This window comes from Mesoplodon mirus (genome assembly GCF_964341445.2).
Source record: "Mesoplodon mirus genome assembly, chromosome: 9".
In the NCBI taxonomy this organism is placed as follows: domain Eukaryota; kingdom Metazoa; phylum Chordata; class Mammalia; order Artiodactyla; family Ziphiidae; genus Mesoplodon; species Mesoplodon mirus.
In genome coordinates this window covers 102,065,196-102,082,430 of record NC_138985.1, presented here as the reverse complement: position 1 = coordinate 102,082,430, position 17,235 = coordinate 102,065,196, and the positions used below count along the sequence as shown (strand labels likewise).

The following is a 17,235-nucleotide window of genomic DNA, read 5'->3' as shown; positions in this document are numbered from 1 at the left end:
AGAAGTATTTTAATAGCCTTTTTAGTTAATTGTGGATATTTGTCTTTGATGCTACATGAGAATTTGACAAGAGGCAATTTCTTAAAGGTTAGTTACAATGTGGAATCTGAAACTGTATTCATTAACTTTTTTATACACTTGCATTAAGATCCATTTGTCTGTCTTGTACTTTGAATGGATCTTGAAGTGACAGGCTCATTTCATTCTTTTCTGAGGAAATATCTGCCAAATACCCAAATCTGAATAACTAGGGTTTGTTTGTCAGTCACTCTTTCAAGTAAAAATGACATTCCAGCTTGCAGCTCAGACAGTTTTCTCAAGATAGCCATCATACTTTGGTGTGCATAAGTGCTGTATGCATATTTTCTGCTTCATCACACGAAATATTAAAAAAAAATGTACTCAGGGGCCAGATTTAATAAAATCGTAATTTTTACTGCTCGACAAATATTTATTGAACGTCTAGCATGTGCCAAGGACACTCTTAAGTGAAATTGCCTTTGTTTTTTTTTTTAAACTGCACGACATTAAAGAATACAGTGGTTAATAGTACAGTTGTGGGGCTTCCCTGGTGGCGCAGTGGTTGGGGGTCTGCCTGCCGATGCAGGGGGCACGGGTTCGAGCCCAGGTCTGGGAGGATCCCACATGCCGCGGAGCAACTGGGCCCGTGAGCCACAACTACTGAGCCTGCATGTCTGGAGCCTGTGCTCCGCAACGAGAGGCCACGATAGTGAGAGGCCCGCGTACCGCGATGAAGAGTGGCCCCCGGCTCGCCTCAACTGGAGAAAGCCCTCGCACAGAAACGAAGACCCAACACAGCCAAAACTAAATAAATAAATTAAAAAAAAATATATATATATATATAACAGTACAGTTGTGTAACCGCCTTGATCCGTGCTAAGGCACAGTTTTACCCACCACTCTTTTGCACCATCAATGGAAAAGTGAAAGGGAAAAAGCAAATAACATTTTATGTTATGCAAATGATTTTGGCCTTGTGGACCTTTTTTGCATATGTGTTTCCTTATGTACAGAGTGCTGATTTGCTCTTTTCAGTATCACCACCCTGTGATGCGGGGGTGGGTGGTAGTTGTGTGTGAAGGTGCTTTGGACCAGTGGGACTGACTGGTTCTTGTGTGACTGCAGATCTGGAGCAGCAACCATTTGTTTCCCAGTGCAGAGGAAGCCACTCTTTTCCTCGGAACACTTGACACTATCTTCCTCTTCTCCTATGCTGTGGTAAGTCTCAGAACTCTAGGCTTTTATGTTAAGGAAAAATGTAGAATTACTCCAAACCTTATGAAGTTGGCAAGGGATTTTGAATTTGCTGACTGAGGAGAGTTTATATTTTGTGTCCTTCCCATCCCTCTATTCCTCCATTCGACACATATTTTTTGGGCACCTAGCATGTGCCTAGCATGTGCCAGGTACTTTTCTAGTCGATGGGGAGTTCATCAGTGAGCATCACAGGAGAAATCCCTTCCTTCATAAAGCTTATATTCTTTTTTAAGCTTCTCTTCTTGAGTGGGAGCTAAGGGAGACAAATGGTAACCAAATGCTATAAATAAGTAAATGACTGAGTGTATTCGAAGGTGGTAAGTGCTGTGGCAAAGAGCCAGGCCGGGTTGGGGTGGGGTGGGGGGTTTGTCGTGTTAGTAGGACGGCCGGGGAGGACCTTGTCAAGAGCAGAGGCCTGAGTGTAGGTGGAGATTTCAGAGCCCCTCACATATAGATGATTTTTTATTTTTATTAAATTTATTTATTTATTTGGTTGTGCTGGGTCTTAGTTGTGGCTCGCTGGCTCCTTACTTGCAGCACGTGAGCTTCTTAGTTGCGGCAGGAGGGCTCCTAAGTTGTGGCATGAGAACTCTTAGTTGCAGCATGCATGTGGGATCTAGTTCCCTTACCAGAGATTGAACCCGGACCCCCTGCATTGGGAGTGTGGAGTCTTAATCACTGGACCGCCAGGGAAGTCCCATAGATGATTTTTTTAATTATGAGACTGGATGAAAATGGTCAGGAGAGTTGATAAGGACAGGGAGGAGGTAGGAAGACTGAGCCGGGGCTGGGGCGCTTCCAATATTTCGAGGTGGGGAAGATGACGGATGGGCCAGGGAGGCTGAGAGGGAGCAGGAGAACCGCGAGAGGGTGGCATTGTCCTGGGAGCAGAACCAGGACGGCCGGGGCCAGCTCTGGCTGAGGGCGTATCCTGGGATCGGGCAGCTAGAGTCTCTGTCTGGCCTTAGGGACTGTCTGTGGTGGCTGCCGAATTAGAGCAGTGGTGGCGATAGCTGGAGCTGTGCCCCCAGGGGAGCAGTCTGACCTTTTCTCCCCAGCATCTTACTGTTTATCTTTAAAATGTGTCCAGTTATAGGGCTTCCCTGGTGGCACAATGGTTGAGAGTCCGCCTGCCTATGCAGGGGACATGGGTTTGTGCCCCGGTCTGGGAAGATCCCACATGCCGTGGAGCGGCTGGGCCCGTGAGCCATGGCTGCTGAGCCTGCGCGTCCGGAGCCTGTGCTCCACAACAGGAGAGGCCACAACAGTGAGAGGCCCTCATACCGCAAAAAAAAAAAAAAAAAAAAAAAAAAAAAGTGTCCAGTTATAAAAAAGCCTTTTAGGTATAAATGTGCAGGTGATGTGAAATGCTGGGTGAAAGTCCCAAAGTAATCTCCAAATGTTTATTTGGGCGGTTACTAGAATATCTTTTCTTTTTTTTTTTTCTTTTTGCGGTACGCGGGCCTCTCACTGTTGTGGCCGCTCACGTTGCGGGGCACAGGCTCCAGACGTGCAGGCTCAGCGGCCATGGCTCACGGGCCCAGCCGCTCCGCGGCATGTGGGATCCTCCCGGACCGGGGCACGAACCCGTACCCCCTGCATCGGCAGGCGGACTCTCAACCACTGCGCCACCAGGGAGGCCCAAGAATATCTTTTCTTTGAAGAGGAAACTTACAGACACAGTTGGAGCAGATCTTGGATCATTTAGCCTAGCTTCTCAGAACAGCCTTTTTTTTTTTTTTAATTGGGGTATAGTTGTTTTACAATGTTGTGTTAGTTTCTACTGTACAGTGGAGTTCCCTGTGCTATACAGCAGGTTCTTATTAGTTATCTGTTTTATACATATTAGTGTATACATGTCAATCCCAATCTCCCAGTTTATCCCATGCCCCTCCCCCTGCTTTCCCCCCTTGGTGTCCATACGTTTGTTCTGTACATCTGTGTCTATGTTTCTGCCTTGTAGACCAGTTCATCCATACCATTTTTCTAGATTCCACGTATATGCGTTAATATACAATGTTTATTTTTCTCTTTCTGACTTACTTCACTCTGTATGATAGTCTCTAGGTCCATCCATGTCTCTACAAATGACCCAATTTCGTTCCTTTTTATGGCTGAGTAATATTCCATTGTATATATGCACCACATCTTCTTTATCCATTTGTCTGTCAGTGGACATTTAGGTTGCTTCCATGACCTGGCTATTGTAAATAGAGCTGTAATGAACATTGGGGTGCATGTGTCTTTTTTTTTTTTTTTTTTTTTTGCGGTACGCAGGCCTCTCACTGTTGTGGCCTCTCCCGTTGCGGAGCACAGGCTCCGGACGCGCAGGCTCAGCGGCCATGGCTCACGGGCCCAGCCACTCCACGGCATGTGGGATCTTCCCAGACTGGGGCACAAACCCATGTCCCCTGCATCGGCAGGCAGACTCTCAGCCACTGTGCCACCAGGGAAGCCCAACATGTGTCTTTTTGAATTATGGTTTTCTCTGGGTACATGCCAAGTAGTGGGATTGCTGGGTCATATGGTAGTTCTATTTTTATTTTTTTAAGGAACCTCCATACTGTTCTCTATAGTGGCTGCGGGAATTTACATTCCCACCAACAGTGCAAAAGGGTTCCTTTTTCTCCACACCCTCTCCAGCATTTGTTGTTTGTAGATTTTCTGATGATCAGACCAGCCTTTTCTGTACAAAATCCCAATATAGGATCGCTTGGCTTTGGCTGGAGCACTCCCAGTGATGCGTCTCCTTCAGCCTTAGAAGAGGCTGTGTCGTCTCATGGAACCTCTAGCTCACCACCAACTAGCTATGATAAGCTTCGTATCAAAATGGAATTTAACCTTTTTTTTGATATTTAGTTTCCTTACCTACAGAGTTATGATGATATAGAGTTATGATGATACAGAATTATGATGATAATAGTTGTCTATAGGATTAAATAGGTTTAGGAGATAAAAGATAAATGCCATGAAAAACCAGTGATCATAGCTCTTTATATTGAGCTGCATTTCCTTCTGTAACTGCCAGGTATTGTGTGGACCTTTGGAGCAATACAGAATAAATTGGTTGCCTAATCTGAAGCATAATTGAGAGATTTTCTTCACCACCGCCCCCCCTCCCGCCCCGCGCTTACTATATATAGTATAAGACCATGTGAATTGGAGCTATAGAACATAGACTCTTCTCTAACGTTTGCGGGTGCCTCTTCTGAGGTAGTGAAAGCTTGACAATAATGAGGGAGAAACATTTATTATGCCGTTTATCATCTAAATTTACTCTAATATAGATATATTTATACAGCTATATTATATTTATAATATAGTCAATTTATGAGAAACACTTGTATCTGAATTTAGGTATTTAGTCAAGACATTTATTCATTTTACATATTTGTGGAAGAAACCTAAAGTGTGTTGCCCTTAGCTCTTTGGTCTGCCTTGCTGCCATGATCTCGGCATTCTAATTCCTGCCACTCAGTGGGAGGAGAGCAGGAGGCAGAACGTTTGTACGTCTCTTCACCTGATTATCGTCTCTGCCTCCGTGCTCTCCTTGCCCCGTGATGTCATGAAACCCAAGGGTCAGATTAAACAGGCAGTGCACGTGCCCCCGAAGCTCCTGTTCTGCAGGACACGTCACATCTTAATTCAGAACGCAAATGGCTAAGAGGAATCCCTTTGGGAAAGCAGGTAACTGATGTTTAGGAGTTCATCTCTTCTAGAAGAGGAAACATATTTGTGTGCTTGTTTTATTAGAATTATTCTTTTTTAAGTGTTTTTCTTTTCAGTCTCTTAGGCAGTTAGGGGATCAAATAGAATGGAAATTTGCACTGAATTGTACTGTCTTGGTGCATGAAGTGTTTACAGTATAGTGTGCAGAAACGATTGTCATTTCTTGAAATGTTAGTGAAAGTGATTTAGACAGCTAGGCTAGGCATGAGAATGAGATTTGATTTTTGTGTTTTGTTTGCCTCGTTTGCTTTGGAATGCATTTTACTTTTTCCAGGCTGTGTTGTTATCCAGAGCTATAAAATAAAATGCTTTATTTTTAGGGCCTTTTCATCAGTGGCATCGTTGGGGACCGGCTTAATTTGCGATGGGTCCTGTCTTTTGGCATGTGCTCCTCTGCATTAGTGGTAAGTTGAAAGGTGCTATTATTTCTTATTCTTATTACTATTACTGTTATCTCAGCCAGGTATTTTACATTCCAAGCAATCCCCCACTTCTGTATATAGAATAGAATAGAAAAATTAATCTTCAGTGTTCTAATCCCTTCTGTGCCTTTTTGCTTAGGTATGTCCTTAAAGTATGACTTCAATCATGCCCCTTGCTTGATTCTCAGTCACCAGCAAAATCAAAGCATAACTCGCCTGGCATCCAGTGCCCCCGAGAACCTGGTCCCAGCCCGCCTCTACAGTCATGTCCGTCCTGTGCTTCACCTCTCTGCTCTCCCACATCAAACTATCAATACCTTTTGCGGCCCTAACATATCTTGCTCCCTTCTACCTCACGGCTATTGTTCCTGCTGTTCTTCCTGCCTTGAATGCCTCTGTTCAGCTCTTGATAGTATAACTCAGCGTCTCCTTCAAGAGGCCAAATGACTCTTGTTTCATTATGCCTTACTTTACCAGCCCCACTCCCGGAAGTCATCCTTCCCTGTCCTGAGCTCCTGTGCCTGGATTTCTTTGAAGGCACTTTTCTTGTCTGCTGCTCAGCCTGCTTATTTCTGTGTCAGTCTTGCTTTCCCCAGGAGCCTGCAGTGGGGTGATTAAGACCACAGACTTCCCCAGACCTGCACCGCCTGGGTTTCAGTCCTTCCCCGGGAGTTTCCAGCTACGGTTTCTGTGTGCTTTAGCCTCCCCTCTTGAATACCTCCACCTGGGGTTGCAGTGAGGGTTCTGTGTGTTACTATATGTGGGGCATTTGGAACAGTGTCTGGTGTATTAAGTGCTCTAGAGGGCAAGATCCATATTTGATTCATCTTTATTTGCTTGCAAACATCTGGTGATAAATTTTTGTTGATTGAATGAAAGCATGGAGTTCAGTTAGACTCTATTGTTTTTCAACGTCTGCCATTTGTGTATGGGGAAAAACTTATTTTTCTATTTCAGAGATTGAAGCACTTTATTTATTCCCAAGCTGCTCACCCACACATATATACATACTATTTTTAAACCTGTATACATACTTTCTTGTTTGTTTTTTGTTTACATTTTTTGAAAAATTGAAGTATGTACATAAACTCAGTAAACTCACCCTTTTTAGCGTATACGCCTGAATTGTGACAAATGAGTATAGTTGTGTAACTACCACCCTTCCCTCTGCCCCCAGCCTCTGGCAGGCACTGACTGTTTTTCTGTCGTTATAGTTTTGCTCATTCCAGAATGTCATATAACTGGAATCATACAGTATTAGACCTACCATTTTGAAACCCATGCCAAATATTCCCGAAGGAGTCTGACTACAAATAAAGTGCCCACCCCGAGCAGAATGCCTGGAAAAAAGCAGTCCTTTGATGAATGCCACCAAATGATTGAGCCAATCACAAGTTACGCCAATGCACTTATTAAGCACGGTGTTAATAACAGCTGGCGCTTTCTGGTCCGCATGATGTGCCTGGGCTGTTCTAACGATATTTAAACATGTGAAGTCAGGTAGTCCCCAGAGCTGTCTTCCATAAACAAGAGGAAAGGGAAATAGATGTAAAAAGAGGTCCAACAATGGGGACTTAACCTTTTAGGGTTGAAGATGCAAGTTGGAAGGATGGTCCTCACTGCGTTTTACGCTCTTTGCCATCTCTGCCTCTCTGGTGGGGGTGGTTTGGCGGTGGTCTCACTGAGCGCTGCTCCGGGCGGGAGCATCTGAAGAGTCGGCCACACGTCTCTCAGGCCTCAGACATTGACTGTATCTTTCACATAGGGTCTTTAGTCGGGGTGTCCACGCGGATGTTACATGTGTCTTTTTCTTTCTTCTCCTTTAAGGTGTTCGTCTTTGGCACTCTCACAGAATGGCTGCATTTCTACAACAAGGGGCTATACTGCAGCCTGTGGATCGTGAATGGCCTGCTGCAGTCCACTGGTTGGCCCTGCGTCGTTGCTGTTATGGGCAACTGGTTTGGGAAAGCTGGGTATGCCACTTCCTCCTTCTTTCATTTCTCTACTTAAGTAGTTTTAATATGGGATTGTTCAAGACTTGTCAGAGTCAATGCACTTGATCCCTTCGGCACCACCCACGTCTTCCCTCTATTTTAGAAAGTTTAGAGCAGCCGGGAGAGGAGGTTTCACGTCAAAGTACATTGGAAATAATGTGGACCCTAGAGATGGTCTAGCCTGTGGGACTCATTCACAGCAGTCTCCTGGCCATGGTCAGATTTTGAGTGTGGCTAAGGCCGTACGTCTCAAATTTTTTTTTTTTTAAATCTTCCCTTTAGAGAACATAAATAACACACCATAATAACAGAAATCTCATGTGCCATCTCATCATGTATCTTCCTGTGGGTTTTGCTTTCCCTTTTTTTGAGACTCAGTGATCTAGTTTAACCTTCTTAAAGATAAGGAAACTGAGGCCAGAAGTTATCCATAGGGCTTGCCCTAATAAGGTCACAGAGCAAAGGCTTCAAGAAGATGCAGATGGGGCTTCCCTGGTGGCACAGTGGTTAAGAATCCTTCTGCCAGTGCAGGGGACACGGGTTCAAGCCCTGGTCCAGGAAGATCCCACATGCCGCGGAGCAACTAAGCCCGTGCGCCAATAAAGTTCCCTTAAAAAAAAAAAAAAAAGGAAGATGCAGATGAAGAATGCCAAACTTTGGGGCTTAGTTAAGTGGGCCATTTTTCCCATAAACCTTTAAGTACTTATCGTTGTATGTGAGTTTGTGTGTGTGTGGCGGGGGCCATGGCTTGAGGATGGGCACCTACTGCCACTCAAGAAGAACCATACTTAATTTACAGGATGGAAAATAAGTTGAGCTACCCGGAGACTTGGCTTTGTTGTTTATTGTTGCTTGTGGCACTCTGCCTTTGTTGTTCATCATTGTTTATGACACTCTGCCTTTGGGAATACTGTTAATTTGGATTTCTTTCATTTGTCCTGGATAAATATTTTTGTGTTGTGAGATGCACATTTATTTCATCGATGGCCCTATGTTTTTTGTTCGTTTACTCTTTTACGTAGGGACCAGTGTACACAGCAGGCATTATCCACCCGCCGCGGTGATCAGTGCATGCTTTGACCAACTCCTCTCGGTTTTCCAGCTTCCCCAGTCTCATAGTAGTAGAGGTGCTTGCTGGCTAACGATCTCTGTATTGTTGTGAAAGTTCACCTGTAAAATGCCTTGTGGTTAGAATCAGCACCGCTTAATGAGAATGCTCTGATTATGTTCAGTGTGCTAGTGATTTCCAGTTCTTTCCAACTCTGGTGTCACTGGTTTAACAATTGATATTCGGAGGTACTCATTCCCCTGGGATACTTTAGTTTTCTTTTGGAGTAGGAGATGCTGTGTGCTTGTGTGTTATTTATTTTTATTCAGAGTTTTAACATAACTTCTTTCCAAGCATGATTTTTGAAAATTATACAAAGGTTACTTGATTATTGTAGCCAAACCAGATAATATAAGTGAACACAGAGAAATAAAGGCAAAACCACCTGAAATACTGTCACTTCAAAGATAATCACTTTGACATGTATCATTTTGAGATAATCCTTATCTGAACTTTTATAAATTGGGTGACACTCGGTGGTAGGTGGCAGTGACTGGGTAGGCTGACCTCTTGATTATTTCTCTGGCTCAGTCACAAAGACAACAAAGTCAAGAAAGCCATTAACAGTTTACTTTTGAAAGTAAGACAGTTTGTTTTTAAGCAAATAACACTAGTAAGTGAAATCGATGATGCATTGCCTGACACACAGTGACTCTTCCTGTGAAATGTAACAATAAACCATGAAGTACCAATAAAACTATGATAACTTAAAGTCACAGTCGGTTTCAGCCAGTTTCTTCTGAAATCATGTCTTTGGTCAGCCAGTGTTATTCAGACCCTCTAGGACGCTCTTGGTAGGTTTTAGGTTTTAGAGGCTTGGGGCATTTTCACACTGGGGAGAACATAGAGATTATCTAGTTCAAATCATATGATTTCCAAGTGAAAAAAGTTGGGGAATTAAGTGATCCACTGAGGTCGTTGCCTTGGAAAGCTATTACCTTGGCTGAGTCGTGTCCCTCCTCCCGTTGTCGGGGTCATAGTTTTTTAAAACACATGGAGGCAGGTAGTAACTAGTAGCTACACCCTTGCAGGCCCAAACTGTCAACTGTGTCACTGCACTCAGTCCTTTGAGGAGCACAGTGCTTTCCAGATGAGAGCCCTGAGCCTGGGCTGGGACTTGCTGGAGATCACCCAGCTGGAAGTGGCAGAGCTGGGACTTCTGAAAAGACTTTATTTTTCACTGTTAAATGTTGTCTACCTGTTCATTTCTAAGATTCCTTCTGTCTCAGTGAGGTTATAAAAATGTTGAAAGAGCTGAAAAACCTAGACCTAACACCGTGTGTTATTAATATGTATTAAGTAGAATAAAATACAAATTTATTTTTTAATTTTATTTTTTAAAATGTAACACATACTTTTAAAAAAAATTTATTTATTTATTTATTTATTTATTGGCTGTGTTGGGTCTTTGTTGCCGCGCGCAGGCTTTCTCTAGTTGCGGCGAGCAGGGGGCTACTCTTTGTTGTGGTGCACCGGCTTCTCATTGCGGTGGCTTCTCTTGTTGCGGAGCACGGGCTCTAGGTGTGTGGGCTTCAGTAGTTGTGGCACATGGGCTCAACAGTTGTGGCTCGCGGGCTCTAGAGAGCAGGCTCAGTAGTTGTGGCGCACGGGCTTAGTTGCTCCGTGGCATGTGGGATCTTCCCGGACCAGGGCTCGAACCCATGTCCCCTGCATTGGCAGGTGGGTTCTTAACCACTGCGCCACCAGGGAAGTCCTAATACACAAATTTAAACGTTAAAAAAATTAATTTTTCTTAACTGCTCTTTTTTTTTTGTCTTTTTCTTTCTTCAGCAGCCCTACTGCCATTGCCGATGTCCAGAGCTAGTTGTTTTTCTCCAGGACTATTGTAATAGCTAGTTTCCCTTCCACAGATTCTTCATCCACATATCCATTTTTTTTTTTTGATGGCCTTACTGAGGTATACAATATGCTGCACATGTTCAAAGGGTACAGCTGGATGAGTTGTGGCATGCATGCACCTGTAAAAGTATCATCACAATTAAGATAATGACATATCCATCACCCCCAAAGTTTCCTCATGCCCCTTGGTAATTCCTCCCTCCCACTGCCATCTCCAGTCAACCGCTGATTTGCTTTCTGTCACTTTAATCTGAATTTTCTAAAATTTTATATAAATGGAATCATGCAGTATGTCTTCTTGACTGTGTTCTTCCACTTGGCACAGTAATGTTGAGATTAATTCATGTCTGCATTGATAGTTCATTCCTTTTTATAGCTGAGGAGGAGTCATCCATTATATCACAATTTATCCGTTCACCTATTGGTGAACATTCAGGCTTTTAGTTTTCGGTTTTTACTAGTAAAGCTACTGTGAATATTTGTTCACGAATCCTTGTATGGACATATGCTTTCATTTCCCTTGGATACATACCTTGGAGTAGGATGGCTGGTTCATATGATAGGTGTGTGTTTACCTTTTTAAGAAACTGGCGGGCTTCCCTGGTGGCGCAGTGGTTGAGAGTCCGCCTGCCGATGCAGGGGACGCGGGTTCGTGCCCCGGTCCGGGAGGATCCCACGTGCCGTGGAGTGGCTGGGCCCGTGAGTCATGGCCGCTGAGCCTGTGCGTCCGGAGCCTGTGCTCCGCAACGGGAGAGGCCACAACAATTTCTTCTAAAGTGGTTGAACCATTTTACATTCCCACCAGCAGAGTATAAGGATTCTAGGTGCTATACATCCTTGCCAGCACTTGGTATGCTCAGTGTGTTTTGATTTTAGCTATTCTGGTAGGTGTGTAGTGATACCTCCTTGTGGTTTTAATTTGCATTTCCCTAATGTCTGATGATGTTGAGCATCTTTTCATGTGCTTATTTTCATCTTATTTATTTTTTATTTTTTAAATTTTTTGGCTGTGTTGGATCTTCATTGCTGCGTGCGGACTTTCTCTAGTTGCGGTGAGCAGGGGCTATTCTTGGTTGCGGTTCGTGGACTTCTCATTGCGGTGGCTTCTCTTGTTGCGGAGCATGGGCTCTACGCGCGTGGGCATCACTTGTTGCAGCATGCAGGCTCAGTAGTTGTGGCACACGGGCGCTAGGGCGCACGGGCTCAGTAGTTGTGGCTTGCAGGCTGTAGAGCACAGGCAGTTGTGGCATACGGGCTTAATTGCTCCATGGCATGTGGGATCTTCCTGGATCAGGGATTGAACCCATATCCCCTGCATTGGCAGGCGGATTCTTTTTTGTTTTTTTAATATAAATTTATCTATTTATTTATTTTAATTTTTGGCTGCATTGGGTCTTTGTTGCTGCACTCAGGCTTTCTCTAGTTGTGGTGAGCGGGGCTACTCTTCGTTGCAGTGCACGGGCTTCTCATTGCGGTGGCTTCTCTTGTAGCGGAGCATGGGCTCTAGGCACGCAGGCTTCAGTAGTTGTGGCACGTGGGCTCAGTAGTTGTGGCTTGTGGGCTCTAGAGCGCAGGCTCAGTAGTTGTGGCTCCCGGGCTTAGTTGCTCCGTGGCATGTGGGATCTTCCCGGACCAGGGCTCAAACCGTGTCCCCTGCATTGGCAGGCGGATTCTTAACCACTGCGCCACCAGGGAATTCGCATCTTATTTTTTGTGTGTGTGAAGTATTTATTAAAATCTTTTGCCCCTTTTTCAGAAACTTTGTATTTTTGATTATTGTAGATTTATACTCTTTAACATTTTATTGCGTTGTCTGTTTTTCACCTTATTGAGTTTTGAGAGTTCTTTATATTCCAGCGACAAGTGTTCTGTCAGATAAGTGATATCCAAATAGTTTCTCCCAATCTGTGGCTTGGCTTTTTAAATTCTCTTAATGGTGTTTTCCAGTGAGCCCCAAATTGAACTTATAATAAAATCTTAGAGTTAGACGAGACCTACCTGACGTTTTGCCATTTGGGTGTACTTTAAAAAAACGTTAAAATAGAATATTGATTCTTTGTAATGCGAACATGCACTGTTTTGGCCATTTTGTATTTGAACTGCACACAGAATCCCTTCTGATCCTATTGTCTTCTGTTTTGCACTGTTCCCGTCCTAGACGAGGAGTTGTTTTTGGTCTCTGGAGTGCCTGTGCCTCAGTGGGCAATATTTTGGGAGCATGTCTAGCTTCTTCCGTTCTGCAGTATGGTTATGAGGTAGGTGTTTCTTTCTAGCTTTTCCTTGAATATATAAATATATTTTCTATTTTAGGAAATACTCCTGTGACCATTTAAAATGACCTAGAGCTATGTCTGGGTGGGGCAAGGTTTGTATTAAGAGTGGACAAACTCTTGGTAAATTCACACACGTTAAAAAATTAGTCATGGAAAAAAAAAAAAAAAATTAGTCATGGAAAAACAACCAAATCTAAAGACATATCAGTTGGGGAAAAGTATTTGCAACTCATGTTACAGTTAAAGAGCTTATTTCCTTAATATATAAAGAATGCCCACAAATTGATAAGAAAAAGACCAACACATAGAAAGGTAAAAGGATTTGAATGTGTAGTTCATGAAAAGGAAATAGAAATGGCTTGTAAACATACGACAGGGTATTCCACTTCACTCAGAATTTATTCATTCATTCAGTAAATATTTTTAAGCTCCTCTAAGTGCCCCAAGGCAGCAAAGAATAGAGCCCTGACCAAGAGACAAAAATCTCTACCCTTATGGAGTTTAGGTGTCAGTCGGCAGAGAAATGCAAATTAAAACTACACTGTAAAAAAAGAAAAGAAAAGAAATGACACCGTATACTTATTAGATTGGTAAAAACCCAAAAGTTTGGTAACGTGTTTATGAGGATGTGACAAAACAGGCATTGCAGATGGGAGAGTAAATAACCCCTCTTGGGATCAGTATGGTCTATCAAAATTATAATGGCTCTCACCAAGCAGTTCCACATCTGTGAATTAATCCCATTGCTGAATATACTTCAGCATGTACAGAGAGATACATCTACAAGGTTATTTACTTCAACATTATTTGTAATAGCAAAAGATTGGTAACAGATATCAACCAAAAGGGAAATAGTTATACCAAGGAACTCCTATTCAGTGGATGGCTGTGCAGCTGTGAAGTAGAATTATGCAGCCCTAATGTCCTGACAGGGAAACAGCTCAGTGGTGTGTTAAGTGAAGAAAGCAAGGGTGCATAACCGTGTGTGTTGAATGCTGCCATTTGTGTGAAATGAAGGAAGAATTAAAGCGTATCTATTGTATTGGCTTGTATGTTTCCAAAACAATCTCTGGAAAGTAAAAATGAAATAACAGTGCTTATATGTGGAAAAATGAGAATTGAATGGCTGGGAGAAGGGATGGGAGGGAGGGTTTAACTATACATCTACTTTTTGTTGCTTGAATCATGTCAACCTATTGCCTGTTCAAAACCCTAATAATTAAAAGTAAATTGCTCTTTTGAAAAGCAGATACATTTTTAAGCTGCTCGCCAAGTGTTCGGTCCCTGAAGAATTCTGGTCTAGTTAGGGCCACTGGGAAGTCCTTCCTGTGTTCACATTCACCTTTTCCCAGGTTTCTTAGCTTCACACCTGGATTGCACTAATTGGCACAGACAGGAATTTCAGTTCACCCTATGTGCTGCTCCCAGATTTGACTTCTGGAAAAACTAATTTTGTCACCTGTCTATCTGCATCAGGCTCCACTCTTAAATAAACTAATATTCAGCGATGCAGCCTGGCTCTTGAGTCTTTCATCTGGATAGCACCTTTCCAAGTCAGTGTTCTTCCCTGTTACCCCCAGCAGAAGTCCTCAGCTCCCGCCATGCAGAAGGCTTTCCACCTCCCTCCCACCCGGTGCCTTTGCCTCAGCCGTGCCAGGAAAGGTGGTCAATTGCTGTGATTTTCAGCTACTCCCTAAAGCATTGTCTCCCTCCTTCAACCTCTTTAGTTGTTTCCTTCTTCTGAATTCAGTTCCTCTGTTTGTTTCCTATTAGGAGTGGGCCTTCCCATTTATCAGCTGCATGCTGCCTTATACTATTATTTTGTGTACTGTTTAATCCCCTCAACTGGAAAATATCTTTGAGGGCAGATACTGTCTTTTGTAGGAGGCCGAGTGGTGTAAGGAGTATTATTTTGGGGGCTAGTTCTGATTTCATGATCGTAATAGTACCACTCAGTGTCCAGTGGACCTTAATTATCCTCTCTGAGTCCCATAGAGTCACTGGGAAAAACTTGTGAGAAAACACAAGTAAAACACTTAGCTCAGTGCCTGGCACAGGCTAGGCGCTCAGCGCTCATTTCCTTTCCAGTCGCCCCGTCCTCCCGCCGTGCGCCTCTAATGAATGTGCCTTTAATGAGCATCTCAGATGCGTCAGGAGCACCTTTCCCTTCCCCCTCCAGTATGCCTTTCTGGTGACGGCGGCTGTGCAGTTTGCTGGTGGGATCATCATCTTCTTTGGACTCCTGGTATCACCCGAAGAAATTGGTGAGAAGCTACTCTTCTACTCAGAACGTCTTACTGTTATAGGCAAAGAGAAACCTGTGGCCAGAACAGCCCATCTCTTTCTTCCTAGGAGAACTGTGAGCTCCTTTCGGTGAATTCAAGGATCAGTATTGCTGTTTGTATCCTGTTGATGCTGTGGCCTCGCCTGGCACAGTTGCAACTGTTTGAGGGAGTGAGGCTCACCTTTTTATAGATTCAGGGAAAACTCATCATCTGCAAATGGGTTTTATAATGGAGATGCTGGCTAGAAATTATCATGGATGGATTTAGAATTTCACTTCTTGAGACAGATTTCTTCTCCTTCATAAAAATAATTTAATGTGATACTTATCTGGGGTTAAATACAGAACGTGTACAAGTGAAACCACAGAAGCAGATAGATACATGATTCTTCTCTCTTTTGAGTATACTAAAGAGACATGTCAGTTTAAGAGCACGTAATTAATGGTGTTTTTGGTATTATGTAAGAGAGATACTGTGATGTAGTTGAAAAAGCTTTGCTTTGAAGCCAGGTCAAGGAGAATTAGAGGCCTGGGTTTGTGGCTCATTAGCTGTGTGACCTTAATTGACCTTGGACTCTGAACCTTAGTAGCTGCTTCTGTAAAATGGAAATAAAAATAACATGGACCCTGTAAGTAATGATGCATGCAAAGCACTTAGCCCAGTGCTGGGCACCTGGAGGGCCCTCTATAAACATGGCTATCACTCTTGTTATAGGTCTCCCAGGTATTGAGGCTGAAGAAAATTTTGAAGAAGACTCGCACAGGCCATTAATTAGTGGTGCTGAAAATGAAGATGAAGCTGAGCCTAATTATTCAATCCAAGAAGACAAGACTGTTACCCAAGTCAAGGCAATAAGCTTTTACCAGGCTTGTTGCCTTCCCGGAGTTATAGCGGTAAAGCCTGTTCAAATCTCCTCACCACAGCCAGTGAGATGTTATAGCCTGGATAGTAACTCTTCCTGGGATAAAGTATCTTGAAGTATTTCGCTTCTCTCTGAGACTTTATTTTAGGAGTATATGTTCAGAGGAATAGCGAATATTGGCCCTCAGCTTGTTTCTGTATTGGCACCACTTGAAGTTTTATCTGAAATCTAATGCAGGGTTTGGCAAAAAACCTTTTCTGTGCAGAGCCAGTTAGTAAATGTTTTCAGCTTTGGGGGCACCATACAGTCTCTGCCACAATCACTCAACTCAGTAGAGGAACGGAGTCCATGGATGATACGGAACAAACGGGCCTGGCCGTATTTGGCCCATGAGCTGGAATTTGCTGACCGTGGTCTAGCCTTCAAGTAAGAAGGCAAAATTGGTATTTTTAAATATATACCTTTTGGCCTGTTGAAGTATTATAGAATTATAAATAGCCCAAGACAGGTTTGAGTGGTTCGTTAAGTCTGTTTGATTTGCTTATATTCTTAATATTCTAGGGGAAAAAAAGTTTGCCCTTCTGTTAAAAGGTCCAGAGCAGAATACTCCACAGTATTTCCTGGTAATGCATTCCAGTGTTTCCGCAACCTTTACAGTTAGGTTTTTTCCTAATGTCTAAACTGAATCCCTTCTGCTGCAGTTTTTCTGTCTTGGTGTTTTGGGCGCTCTAGCGTGGGAGTGGAAGTTAAGAGGCCTAGGTTATGTTGCCAGCTTACCCATTAACTCGGCCTGGGGTAAGTCACTCAGCCCGTTCTCATGTCTCAGTTCCCCTTCCTATGGACAGAAAGCCTACCAGTCCTCCCTGGGGTCTGTAATGCTGGGTTATTGTATTGTGAATAAGCACCTTTTTTATCTTATTGTTTCATGGTGCTTTATGAACGTGACCCCTCAGTAAATGCAGAGTCTGCAGGTTGTCCCATTTCATACTTTGCAGTTCCCTTCTACCTGTCCCCAAGCTAAGAGAACTGACATTTACAAACAAGATAGTTTAGGCGTGAGTTAAAATTTAAGTGTAAATTCCCACAAGTCTTCAACCAAAAGATGATGTGTAATACAAGGGAAATGCAAGTTCCTTTGGGCCTGTTCTTATGCTAATGATCAGTATTTTTTAAAGTAGTTATTAAAATGTTCTGCTGGTAATAGGTTAATTTCTGAGACAGAACTTAGATTTGTTGTGACTAAACATGGCCCTCTTTTGCTATTGCTTTGTGTTTCACAAGCTATTGTTCCCTGCCACGGGCAGGGTGTAAAGGAAATCCAGTTAACTTAATTCCTTTGTCTTTGTGGCAGGCTGTCTGGACAAAATGCACTCATGATTGGGATTTGGCTCTCTAGGGGGTGGCTGCTGCCCTGCCTGGGAAGC

The 17,235-nt window shown here is 43.3% G+C and overlaps 1 protein-coding gene across 4 annotated transcripts in view; it reads left to right on the top strand.

Annotated features, from left to right (window-relative positions):
• SLC37A3 (solute carrier family 37 member 3) overlaps positions 1–17,235 on the top strand; it is a 47,098-nt gene that overhangs the window by 17,508 nt on the left and 12,355 nt on the right. For 3 of the 4 annotated variants that reach the window (XM_082633185.1, XM_082633187.1, XM_082633186.1), the window contains exons 4-9: positions 1,147–1,239; positions 5,328–5,411; positions 7,257–7,402; positions 12,550–12,646; positions 14,844–14,928; positions 15,664–15,842. In XM_082633185.1, the coding sequence (XP_082489311.1) occupies positions 1,147–1,239; positions 5,328–5,411; positions 7,257–7,402; positions 12,550–12,646; positions 14,844–14,928; positions 15,664–15,842 (684 nt within the window). The remainder of the gene's footprint in view (positions 1–1,146; positions 1,240–5,327; positions 5,412–7,256; positions 7,403–12,549; positions 12,647–14,843; positions 14,929–15,663; positions 15,843–17,235) is intronic. The other variant, XM_082633188.1, reaches the window with a different exon arrangement.